This window comes from Gymnoscopelus braueri (assembly GCF_963280865.1).
Source record: "Gymnoscopelus braueri genome assembly, chromosome: 8".
Taxonomy (NCBI): domain Eukaryota; kingdom Metazoa; phylum Chordata; class Actinopteri; order Myctophiformes; family Myctophidae; genus Gymnoscopelus; species Gymnoscopelus braueri.
The window spans coordinates 21,984,815-21,997,801 of NC_137609.1; the positions used below are offsets into that span (position 1 = coordinate 21,984,815).

Genomic DNA, 12,987 nt, shown 5'->3' on the forward strand with positions numbered 1-12,987 from the left:
CAGATATATAAACCCCTACATCTTTAAAGGTCTTTCACAGAATATCCATTCTCATATGTAATATCCATTTTAACCAGTATTTATAAAATGTATCCATACAGAGTCTTACATAATATGTTAGTTTCTCCATTTCGTATATGTTCTGCACAATGGCTATCCACTCCCCCTTTGTTGGTGGATTTTTGTCCAGCCATTTCCTGGTTATAGCCTTCTTGCCGGCGGCTACCAATAGTATTTTAAGAAGGTACTTATCTGCAGTGCTAAATTTGGTTGGTATGTTACTCAGGTAAATATTGGTAAAAGTACATTCAAGCTCAGAACCCATTATCGTGTTGATATCTGATACGATCTCTAACCAGTATTTTTGGGTTATTGGACAGTCCCAGAATATATGGAAGTGGTCAGCCATTGTCTTATTGCAGTCTGATCAAATACTTTTAAAGCTCTGTCTGCCCATTCATCGCTGCCCTGTGCATCTTCATGAGCATGTAAAATTAAGCACACTTGTCCAAAAATGAAAAAAGCTAAACAAAACGGTAAACGTTTTATGTTGATTTTTTGCTGAACAGACTGCTACATCATAGGTGTTGTGTAAGCCAGCTGTTTCACTCCCTAGACAAACACATACTGTGGCCTTGCTGGTCGGTCAAGTGACTCATCCTTGTCGAAACGTTTAATTGCCTCCTGCCTGGGATTTGCATATGCCACAGCTTAGTACATAGTTACAAGGTTGGAATTGTGTCATTACTGAACCGGTTTCCCTTATAGAAGGTGCTTTAGATTTAGAAATGTCAACTTACATATGTGCGGATGTCCTTGTACTGCACCGACAAGCTCGACCAGGAAGGGGTTGTTGGAAACAATCCAGTTTCTTAGCAGTCCTGTGTTGCACTTCTAAGCACTAAACTCTTGTCTTGGCTCTAATGAGAGATGAATGTACCCATTAATGTCCAGTGACTCTTCGAGCAGAGACCATGGGAGCAGGCTACATAGACCCTGCCATTACCCTTGGAGTCGCTATGTTACCAAAACAATGAAAATTTTGATACAAAATCTTCCAACTATTTAGTCACCACACTGGTCACTAGCCTATCATAACGTTCCCGGAATGTTATAAGTTATAAATGTGTAGAGAGTAGAGACAGGAAGAGAGGCTACAGAGCCTGACATGCTGCTACAGTAGCTAGTATTGACCTCAGCAGCTAGGTGTTCTGGCGCCAGGGTGAAGCGATGATAGGAGGGGTGGACATATTGCCTGCTCTGCGTTTTACCTTCAGGTTGATCTCATCACAATATACAGAACATGGTCTCAAGAATGGGTGGGTGGACAGACCATACACTGGCCCATACGTACAGTACAGTAAACCACGTCACAAACATTGGTGTTACCTGTCCTGTACCGGCATCAAGGTGTAACACACAAGATCACTCAAACACAAGTTCAAGAACTAAGCGGGGGGGTTGTCTAGTTACCCCAGTTGTGTATTGTCTTTGGCTGAGGACAGACAGTGAAGTTAAAGGAGCACTTCACCCCTGGAAGAAGTTTTCGGTCTTTTAATGAAGTTTAGGAGTGAAGAAACAAGATCCTGGGTTTTTTTTGTGAATAATCTGTGTTTTTAGATATCTAGTAATGTTCGCAATATTCGTGACGTTATTTGCATCATGAGAGATTGGTCTCATTCCTTTCCGCACTACATGTCTCGGCGTGTCTCAGTCAGACCATCTCAAAAGACAGCCCCAATGGGGTGTCCGTAACACTTTGTTCAACCTTCTTTCGCCACTCGGCCACTCCCATTAGCTGCGGCCAGCGGCCCTTGCAGAGTGAGGCATTACTTTACCTGAGTTATCTTCTGATAGTTGTACTTGAATGTTGACATGAAATAATAATCCTGTGTAGTGTTTCATAAGCGCAAGCTTGAAAAAAAAAATACAGCGTGGAGTAGCAGCGCTGGTAAACAAACACCGTCACGAAAGGCTAGGATCATAATACCAAGGATGTGACAGTGATGTCAATACTATGCGACACGGAAGTGAAACTGCATGAAGATACTGAGGATGTCCCAGTGATATGACATCACTAACGAATCCTTGGACATATATGTAACTAGCTGAACGTTTGCGAGGACAGCCAGTGTTGCCAGATATTGTGAGAGAAATAAGCAGCCAGGTCTATGAAAACAAGCCCAAAAGAAAAATAACTATGCCAAGAGCACTTTACCTAGACATGGGATATTATATATTTGAAAATTGCTGATCTACAAGCTCACAACGCTTCGCAACCCATTGTGAGCTTGTAGATCTGCTATTTACAAAAAAATCTTGAGGGGGAAAAAGTCCAAAATGTGGATTTTTTTTTTTTTTTGCAAAATATTTTTATTTGCTTTTCAAAATGTGGAATATTTTTGACACATATTTGTTAGGGGCTCCCTGCCACAAATTATAATTTCAGATGGGGGTCTGTGGAAAAATACATGAACATGTTTGAGAACCACTGGTTTAAACAGCAATCAAAACATTTGGAAACAAGCCCAAATATCAACTACATTTTAGAAAGAAGCCGCTTATAATAAGCAGACATGGCGACACTGGCATGCTGTTTGGATGTTATTGTTGGAGATCACACCCACATGGAACCTCCCCTGCCACAAGGCACCAAAGCATTCTGGGAGTTGAAGTTATAGGCAGTGATACGCTGTGGTCCCCCTGTGGTCCCCCCTGTGGTCACCCCTGGAACTTCTTCCAGGGGTGAAGTGCTCCTTGAAGTTAACCTGAGGAGAAGGGCCCACCTGCAGTCCACCACAGTGTACTCAATAGGCCCCGTCAGCAGCTCTCACAACCGCTCACCATCTCCAACTGGACCTCATCCATACACATGGTGCCCAGTCACTTCAGCTCTGCCTTTACCTGGGAGCCCAGTCAAAATGCTCCTCATCATGGCCACTACAATAGTGTCGCAGACCAGAAATAACCTATAATCTATAAGCTCACAGCACATCGTGCGTGCAACGCGTTGTGAGCTTATAAAACTGCTTTTTTTTATGTCTGTGACACCATCATACGACGGAGCATAGATCTGGCATGTTTCATTATTTGAAATTGTACCATTAAGTCGGTGTGACTGAACGAAGCTAAGTTGGCAATTTGGTCTTGACCACGTCCTTAACCACAAAGGCTACCCTGGTCCAGCTATCCCTTTCCACTTATCTTGGCCACAGTATAGCCTTGTACAACTCATAAATCTCCTCTCCCTATCTATTTATGTTCTAACAGCCGTCCCTTATCTCGGTCTCTCTCTCTCTCTCTTTCCCTCTCTGTCCCTCTCCCACTTCGTCCCTTTATCTCTCTGTGGTTCTCCAACCTCTGTTAGTCTCCGTACATTTTTGACCTCATCATTCTTCCTCAAATCAAACGTATAAATCTGCGCACGTCACGCGGCAACCGCTAATATGAGAAGCTGCGTGTCAGAGCCCAGGGATGTGTCGAGTTGACTTTCACCTTTTAAAGAGGCATTCAAAATGTCACGGCGAGCTGACATTTATTGTGTGTGTGTGTGTGTGTGTGTGTGTGCGCGCGGGCAGGGGTGGCGTGTAGATGGTGAGCACACACGGTCAGTGGTGAAAGAGCAGTTTGTTGGAGTTAGGAGCCCTTGCCACCCAATCGTCCTTCCATCCGCTCGGCACTCGTTTAATTTTTCCCCTCTCTCCCTCCATCCTGACCCCTGTCTATATTAGATTAGTGGGAGTGCTCCCACAGGACAGAGCTGTCTGTCTGGTGTTAATCCACACACACGTCTGCCTGCTAAGCCCCCCCACCCCAGCAAGCCCTGCTCAGCTCCAGGGCTTTTTGTTATTACAGTGCTCATTACAACGCTGTGATGTCAGCACTGTCTGGCAACATACACACTCCCGCAGACATGCCTACGACACACACACACACACACACACACACACACACACACACACACACACACACACACACACACACACACACACACACACACACACACACACACACACACACACACACAGTGGTGGGAAAAGTACTCAAATGTTTTACTTACGTAAAAGTATCAATACTGCAATGCAGAAGTACTCTGTTACAAGTAAAAGTCCAGAATTAAAAAATTACTTGAGTAAAAGTACAAAAGTATTGGTATGAAAATGTACTTAAAAAGTAAAAGTAATAAAATGTTCGAAAATGGCAGATCTACAGCTGAGCTTGTAGATCGGCTATTTTCAAATAGCATATGTATAAAATAGGGATAAAGTGGTTAATGTATGTTTTATGATATAATAATTGATAATTGCAAAGTAACTAGTAACTAAAGTTTTCATATAATTGTAATGGAGTAAAAGTACAATATTTGCCTCTGAGATGTAGTGGAGTAGAAGTAAAAGTATTGGAAATTGGAGATACTTAAGTAAAGTACAAATACCTCAACATTTTGTATTTTGTATTTTAATTCACTTTACGTGCTCTTTAAGTATAGTACTTAAGTAAATGTACTTAGTTACTTTCCACCACTGCACACACACAAACACACAATATGGAGTTGAATCTAGGAATACGTGGCCTCGGATGTTCTCGACCCCATACCTCCTCCTACGCCGCCACAGCACCTCTACCTTCCACCTCCTCACTCACTCCCCTCCTCTCTCCTGTCTTCCCATCTCTTCGCTCAATGCCTGGCTGACCACATTGCTGTCTGCCCTTTTGCATTTCACTGGAACTGCTCTGCTATTAATTTGGGTGTGTTTGCTTTAGAATACTTTAGAATTCCCTGCCTGTCTCATCTCCTGCCAACACTAAAAACTGCCTAAGGACGAGTCTATCCGTGCATGTTTGCTTTCCCCCCCATGTAGAGTTCCCTTCACTTTGAGTGTGTTGTGTGTGCACGCGCCATGTGTTTGTGTATGCAACGCAGACATGCACCATGGCTCTCATCTCTTCTCCAATCCACATGATCTTGACTGACAGCACCTGTAATGACAGCATCTGTATCAATTACCCTGATTACTGCTCTCATTATGCTGAGGACTCGATGCTGATGAGCAAGTGGAAGTCAACGGCAGGAGCCACTCGTACACATTTACATGTACGCGCACACACACACACACACACACACACCCATACACACACAGCCAACCTGCGACACCAGGGAGTGAGAGATTGAGAAACGAGGGTGAGGGGTGTGTGTGGGTTGAATTGGTCCAAGGGTGTCTTGTGTGTCTGTGTGTGTTGTCTAAAGCTAATGGGTCCACCTGGGTGTCTGCTGTAGCTAATGTCCCCCTCCTCTTCTCCCCCCCCCTCCTCCACTTGTCATCTCTCCACAGTGAAGCCATCCAAGCCCAGGTGCTACGCAGAAGGCGCCACGGAGGAGGGCAAGGACGTTGTGGTGAGGTGCATATCTAGTGAGGGCACCAACCCCCTGCAATACATCTGGGAGAGGACCAGTGACACCAAGCTACTACCCGCCTCCGCTGTTCTGGGTAATAATAAATAAATGAATAGAAAACAAATTGCTTCTCAACAATCCGACAGGTTTTTAAAGGTCACACGCGTGTGCTGGGGGTCTGGCTAATGTCCATTAGCGTCATCTTGTTTATTACAACAGATATAGTCATTCATAGTCAGTGCCGTAAGTGAAGAATTGATAGATTGTAGGGAATTTGTCTTGTATATCATTGAGCATGATGCTGCAGTCAACAGACAGTGTACAACAGTGGTTCTCAGGGGTCCGTGAAGAGGTTCCAAGGGGTCCCCAGCAAGTTAATAGTTGGTTTAGACTTTGGCTATTGAAAAATACCAGATCTACAACCTCACAACAATGTGTACAGCAATGTTAGAACAGAGACTGACCATGACAAAAACAAAACAAACAAAAAAAGCAGTTTGGAGACATTCTCTTTTTCCTCATAAAATGTTTTCATCCTTGCTCTCCAGACCCTGTTGCAGGCACCATGAACGTGAGGAACGCATCTGGTGCAGCATCTGGGATGTACCGCTGCACGGCCAAAAACCGTGTTGGCAGTGAGGAGTGCGTTCTACAGCTCAGTGTAACACCACGTGAGTGCCCGTCCAGCTTCCTGTCCGCCTGCACCACTCAGTACTCGGCTTACTTCACATTCAGACCCTTACAGATTTACACCGGGCAGTTGGTGGGCAGCTACAATAATCGTTTGCCGGTGTGCCAAGAGCATTGTAACAAGAGTTGAAAACACGGCAGTGCTAATTTGGATTTTGCATGCCGATGAGGCAATCGTACCCAAACATTTATTTGTGTCCAACAGCTGAATATTTGCTGTTGTAGTTTGTTACAGCTCATAAAAGACACATCAAATTGTTCATCTTAATTCAACTTAACCCAATAAAGTGATATTTTGATAAAATTACAGGTACATGAGTTTAGGTTTGTATTTAAGTCGCTATCCAAACAGTGAGAGCTTTATGTATTGACGCATGTTGTTTGATCGTCTTGTTCAGCCCCCAACACGGCAGGAATCATCGCGGGGTCCATCATCGCGGTGCTGCTCATCCTCCTCATCATTGCCATCATTCTGTTCTGCCTTTTCCGTGCTCGACACAAGAAGAAGTATGAGAAGGAGATCTGTAATGAAATCAGGTACTGTTCCTTAAACGCGTATTCGTTGTTCGAATCGGGTGTGGTTAAAAAAACATAATTTTTTCACGGTATGATAATAGTGCATCAAGCTGTTGGAACCAGGAGACCACAGCGACAGTTGCTAGGCGACTACTTCAGCTCTCGTTGAAATAAAACTTCAGCACAAACATGTAAAGAAAGAATTTTACACTATTACAGTAGTTTAGCTCAGTGGTTCTCAAACCTTTTAATTTCTTGAACCCCCATAACTCTTGAGAGTGTACAAATGGAACCAAATGGTCCATTTGGACCATTTTACATTTACATTTAACAGGTCCATTTGGACTTACAGACCTGAAAGGGTGCATTTGGAACCCCGTCAAGGAACCCTGAGCTGAGGGTCCCTGGACTGCTTAGGATAATGGTTCCCAACCTGTGGTCTGGGCCCTCCTCAGGGGGCTGCCAAAGATTACAGGGCTTGTCTGCTTTTAGGTAGTCAACAAAATGGTAGCTAATTTCATTCACTGTCTCTGCCTGCATGTTGTCAATGTGATATCAGTCCAACTTGTCATACAGTATCTGTTATCCTGTAACTTTAATGTACTGTAGCAAACTCCCACATGTAACGTCATAGTGAACTACAGTAATAACTGTCACATTTAAACATGTCTGAGGAATGTATATGTGTGCACATGTGTGGATGGGCAGCCATTAGAATGCAGCTGGGGACTTGTGACACTGACCGCCATCTCATGTCATCATCCGGCCACTCTTATGCACACGCACACACACACACACACACACACAGCCTACTGGGCCATGAAAATGGTTGTCGCCCCATCAGCGGTTTCCTTTTTTTCCTTTTTTTTTTTTAACCCATCCGCAAATAAATGGCTGTGGTAATCAGTTTGAAAGCTTTTGTTTGCTCTGTAGATCCCCTGTCTGTTGCTGGCTGCATGCGCGCACGTACACACACACACACACACACACACACACACACACTCACACTCACACTCACACTCACACACTCACAAAAAACACAGACCCAACCCATGTCTCCCTCTGGTCGGGGATTTTCAGGCAGAGCCTCTTTTCAGCCCTGGACTCAGTGCTACTCTGCTCTGTACTGTATCTAAGAACACAACATGGCAACAGTCACATTGACCATATTGCTCTTAAATCCCAGCTAGGTCGATATCCAAAATGTAATACTTAAATTTAATTCAACATTTTAACAACAATTTAAGGCTTGGTCCGTTATTTGATAATATTGATAAATACAAAAATCCATGCAAAAAGAATATTCATAAATGTTTTATATATATATACATACACACTATAATATGCTAGTCTTTTTTAGGTTATTTCTGAAATTCTCAAATAAGTATTACATCCCACGCCTAGGTAGGGTTTTCCCATCCCCAATTATTACGTAACAGCAAAATGGCCACCATGTGAATATGGTCAATTGTAGGTCAAAGAGGATTACAATACTAACACTGTACCCCCCCCCCCCCCCCAACTCACAAACGCACACTTGATAACTGCTGTAGTATGAACAAAATATGTGTACCAAATGTGCCCTGGCCCCTCAGGCTCAGTTTGATTGAGCTCTTAACTGGATTATCACTGCTTATTAGTTGTTAATGTGGTGGCAGAGGGAGGATAGGGTTGTCTGACTGCTCAGCCACTGCAGAAGGCGAACATTCGCTCACTATGACCAAACCAGACATCCCAGCCCCCAATTTATTTTTTACTCTGTCCCGTTATTTATGGCTTTCTATTTCTAACTCTGTGCCTCCACCTCTGACCTGTGGCTCATTCTTGAGAATAAAATCGGTCACTTCATCGGTCAAATGCTTTCACACAGTGGGAAAGGAATTGTTAGGTTGTCAAAAAAACTAAAAACACAAATAAGCATCAAAGCCCGATCTTGTTGTCTGAACACTGCCCTCCTCTCTGTGTGTGTCCTCAGGGAGGACGTCCCTCCTCCCAAGAGCCGCGTTTCCACGGCACGCAGCTTCACCAGCGTGGGCAGCCAGCGCTCGTCCCTGGGCTCCATGTCGCCCTCCAACCTGCACGAGTACGCCCTCAAGCCCCAGTACGACAAGATCCCCTCGACGGAGGACTACGACCGGCCCCCGAGCCACGCGCCGCTGCCCCCGCCCACCGCCCCCAAGATGGCCGGCCCCAACCTCAGTCGCATGGGTGCCATCCCCGTCATGATCCCTGCCCAGAACAGGGACGGCTCCATTGTCTAACCCGCCATCCCTCCTCACTTAAGGGGGAAGGGACCGTGGTGGGGGAGACACACGCACACACAAGCCAATGAAGTTGGGAGGAAGGATCAGGCTATTGGATGGATGCTTCCTCTATGAAGGCCTGGCTCAGGTGTGGTGCTGAGAAGGAACGTGGTACATTGCTGGAACTACACCAAACCACATTAACTATTTACAGAAGACAGACTACATATACTTTTATGAATTTCACTTCTTGGATTTTCAAGGCAAAAAAAAACAATAACACAAAAAAAAAACATCATACTAGTAGTGTGGATATACAGTTGAATGGTCAATATACAGATTTTATTGTACATATTTAGAATGCATGTTTTTGTTTTTGTTTTTTTGATGGCCCTTCCCATATAAATACTGTGTGTTTCAAAGCAGATCCAGGCCAATGATCGGCCATGGGTAAGTGACGTGTAGGTCTGTATGCATGTATGTATAGAAATACAACTGTATGCGTGAGTGTGTGGAAGGCTTGTGATGGGAAGAGTAGAGCTCAGCTACTGTCTAATTGATGAAATGCCTATACTACAGTATCATTTTTGTTTTTTACCATTTAACTCCAAGAATTCAACATAGACAAAAACGATGTGAAGAAAACCTCTGGGTATTTTGATATGAAGTGTAGCAGATCAATTCTTATGAAGAAATTACCAATGAATGAAGAATTTATGAACTGAACGAAGCAGCCATTCTTCCCCGCTACTAGACTTTTAAGACGCTCGTTACGTTACTGGTCATATGGTATTTATCAGCCCTGGAAGCATTTAGGTCAGCCATTTGTTGTTAAACCGTTTACTGTTTGAATTGGCTAGTTTAGGGTGGAGTGGGAGAGGATTGGCTGGTGGTTAATGAAGGGGGCGGTGCAAATCACTGCCTCGTGTGATGGGGGATTATTGTTTTGGCTTTCCGAGTAAAACAAAACAAAAGACTCTACCCCGCCCCTTGCCCCCCAAGTTCTAAGAAGGACACATCTCAGTGTAGAGGGAAACGGCTCGAAAAGCAGCTTCACTGAGCATTCTCATCTGATTATGTTTGACTGGAAACAGCCCACCCCCCCCACCCCCAACTCCTCAGATCCTTAACAAAACATCCCTGCCCCCAAACACGCAACACGTAGCAGCCGCTCTTAATTTATCATCTGGGGTATCTATGACCCTGGTCTAAAGGTCTGAAGTACTTAATCCTCCTTATTTGCTGTTGGCATTACAAGGAGCCAATATCTTGATTAAGCTTCTTTCTATGGTCAGTGCGGAGGCCTTAGCAGGGCTGGTGACATTAATTGGAATTTTTAATGACATTATACACCCGTACAGAGGCACACTATCTAGGACGTAAATAAGAAGTGCCCATAAAATGAATGAAACGTGATAAGCCTGAGAATAGTGAATCACTGGTGCTGTGCATACAGCAGGTTTGTATTGTAAGGGTAACTGGGAGCCTGTTTATGCAACAGTATACTGCATATATCTGCTAATTCACGTATTGTTAGTCATCAACAGGTTTTACGGTACAGTCTTGACATGCTACTCCGCAAAGTAGTGGCTTGCCTGAGGAAATGTTAAGATTCCCTGAGTCATTCATGTGTTCACTAATCCCATTTTTCCTCTGATTGGACATATGGTAGGTGTGACTGACCAGTTGTCCCAAAGGCACCAATCACAAATTGTCCTCCTCCTTTTAACGCATTACGGCCTGAGGTTCCGATTCTACAAAATGTCTTCTAAATCCTAACAGTTTTTTTTTTAAACGTATGTTACTATGTCAGTGGTTCTCAAACTTTTTCATGTCAAGGACCCCCAAAATTTATATGTATTTGGCCGCGGACCCCCATCTCAAAATATTTTGTTCCAGGGACCCCCAGAAGCAAAGATTTGAGTTACAAATGTTCGCTTTAAAAAATATGTATTTGCACAAATTTTCTAAATTTGTCAAAAATAGCAGATATACAAGCTCATAGCGCGGCACTCGGTGCCGCGCTATGAGCTTGTATATCTGCTATTTTTTAATAGCCAAAGTGTAAAATAATGCTTTTTAGCTCAAATCTAAAAGTGACACAGATGCTTAATGGGATAAACTAGCTAACAGTCAGAAAAGTTGAAGTATTTTCTTCTGATTAATGAAATTGCGGTGAAGACGTAATCCTCCAGCCTTACATTTAGTGTCCATAGTTTGTTTCCTGTACAGCCCACAGGCTGCAAATTAATTCTGTTGTGCCTTGTTGTACCTATCGACTTCTACACAGCTGTCACGCTGGCTGTCCAGGTGGCCTTGAGAGTGGTGCCAGATTAAGTGTCTTGTGACCAACTCAAACAGGTGTGACTCAATGTGACTGGACTTAATATGACCAGTACGTGATATTTGTTGTTCCGTTACCTTAATCTGTTCCAAGGTTATGGTCCCACCACTCCCCACCTGTGCACGGTTGACTCAAAAACGGCACTGTTCTTATGCTTTTATTTTATATTTGAAACGTTGCTTACATCCACAATTTTGTTTTTTATTCATTACGTGATGTGCTTTTTTTATGACATGTTTGTCTATATGTATAAATAACCTGTCAAAGTAACAGTAGCTCTAATCACAACACGGTGTAATGTTACAATGATGATGGAAGTGTGTGTGTGTGTGTATATATAAGATGCTCTGCAGTGCTGTGCTTGGCCTATGTAAACACTAAAATGGAGAGGTGGGGCGCTGGGGTCTTATCATCGCAGACTGAATGTCCCTCAATACAGGTGGGATCCCCTAGTAGTGTGTGTGTGTGTGTGTGTGTGTGTGTGTGTGTGTGTGTGTGGGTGTGCCTGTGCCTTTTGGGGACTGAAGATAGGTGACAGGTGTAGATATCTCATGGACTCTCTACTTCCTGGTTCTGGTAGGTGTGATGTCACACTCATGAAGGAGAGCTACATCTCCCTGCACTATGGAAAGCGAAACCTTAGGCTCACCTATACATCTGTCAGCTCGTCTTAAACCCAAGAGAAGGAGTGTGTATGCATGTGTGTGTGTGAACAAGCAGGTGCATTGGGGGTTCACTGCCAGGATGAGACTTCTATATAGTATTTTAGGTTAGATCTTCAACTGCAGGCAAACTGTACAGAGCCATTAGAGAGACAGTCCTACCGTACCATCCAACATTAATGACAAGTACTACTAATCTTATTAACTGTAGCTTTTAAAATGGTGTACTAATATTGTATGAAGATCTTTGAGGTTTGCACGCTGTGCATTTATTTTACTTTTGCTTTTTTTCTGTGCGTGTTTTGTGCTGTATTTTTGAATAATAAAAGTTCACAAAACGAATGAAAAAGTCATGTTTTGTTTCATTTCCCTGGCAGCAGCAGAAAGGAGTAGTTAACCCCCCAAAAAAACATCAATTACACACCCCATGAAGACTTGAATGCATGGAGATGTTTTTGCAGTTTCCAGTAGGAGACTCAATGGAGACTCAATGGAGGCACCCCATGAAGGCTTTATGGGGTGTGAAATTGATAGAAAAAAGGTAATTTTTTGGGTGAACTACTCCTTTAAGCATATTAACTAAAAACCTATTTTCTCTCCTCCGATAACAGACACTCTTATTCCTCCAGGGACTCAGCCTCCTGCCACCTTCTACTGTGATTAATTTTAATCAAGCAGTGATTTTCAACCCTAGCACCAGGTGAGGAGACTTTCTAACCACTTAATGACTGTAATTAATCATGAAGTAGGCATGCTCGATCGCCACACGCCATCTCCCCAACAACTCTAGCATAAACATGCAAAGGCTTCTGAACCAGCTCGACTTAGCTGTGCACTAAAAATAGCCGATCTACAAGCTAACATCGCATCGTAATGTGACACGTGAGCGTGTAGATCGGCTGTTATCGGAAAGTATAAATCAGGCATATCCACCCGTCTCATCACGTGATATTGACTCATTGTTATTCTCCTGCTGTGGCGTATTATTATTATTATTATCATCCCTCACATCATGGGCATTTTGGAGTGAAAAGTCAACATTTGCTTAGCTCTTTTCTGTTTGTGCCAATTTTCTCCTTAGTTAATGTGGTTTGTAATTAGCTGCATCACCAGCCACGACTAATCAAAGTTACAAAA

At 43.5% G+C, this 12,987-nt stretch overlaps 1 protein-coding gene across 1 annotated transcript in view; it reads left to right on the plus strand.

Annotated features, from left to right (window-relative positions):
• Positions 1 to 10,824, plus strand: part of cxadr (CXADR Ig-like cell adhesion molecule) — a 45,433-nt gene extending 34,609 nt beyond the window's left edge. Inside the window, 4 exon segments of the mRNA XM_080434893.1 lie at positions 5,334 to 5,489; positions 5,944 to 6,066; positions 6,484 to 6,622; positions 8,577 to 10,824. Of these exon segments, the coding sequence (XP_080291019.1) occupies positions 5,334 to 5,489; positions 5,944 to 6,066; positions 6,484 to 6,622; positions 8,577 to 8,862 (704 nt within the window). The 3' untranslated portion in view covers positions 8,863 to 10,824.
• Positions 10,825 to 12,987: the final 2,163 nt, after the last annotated feature.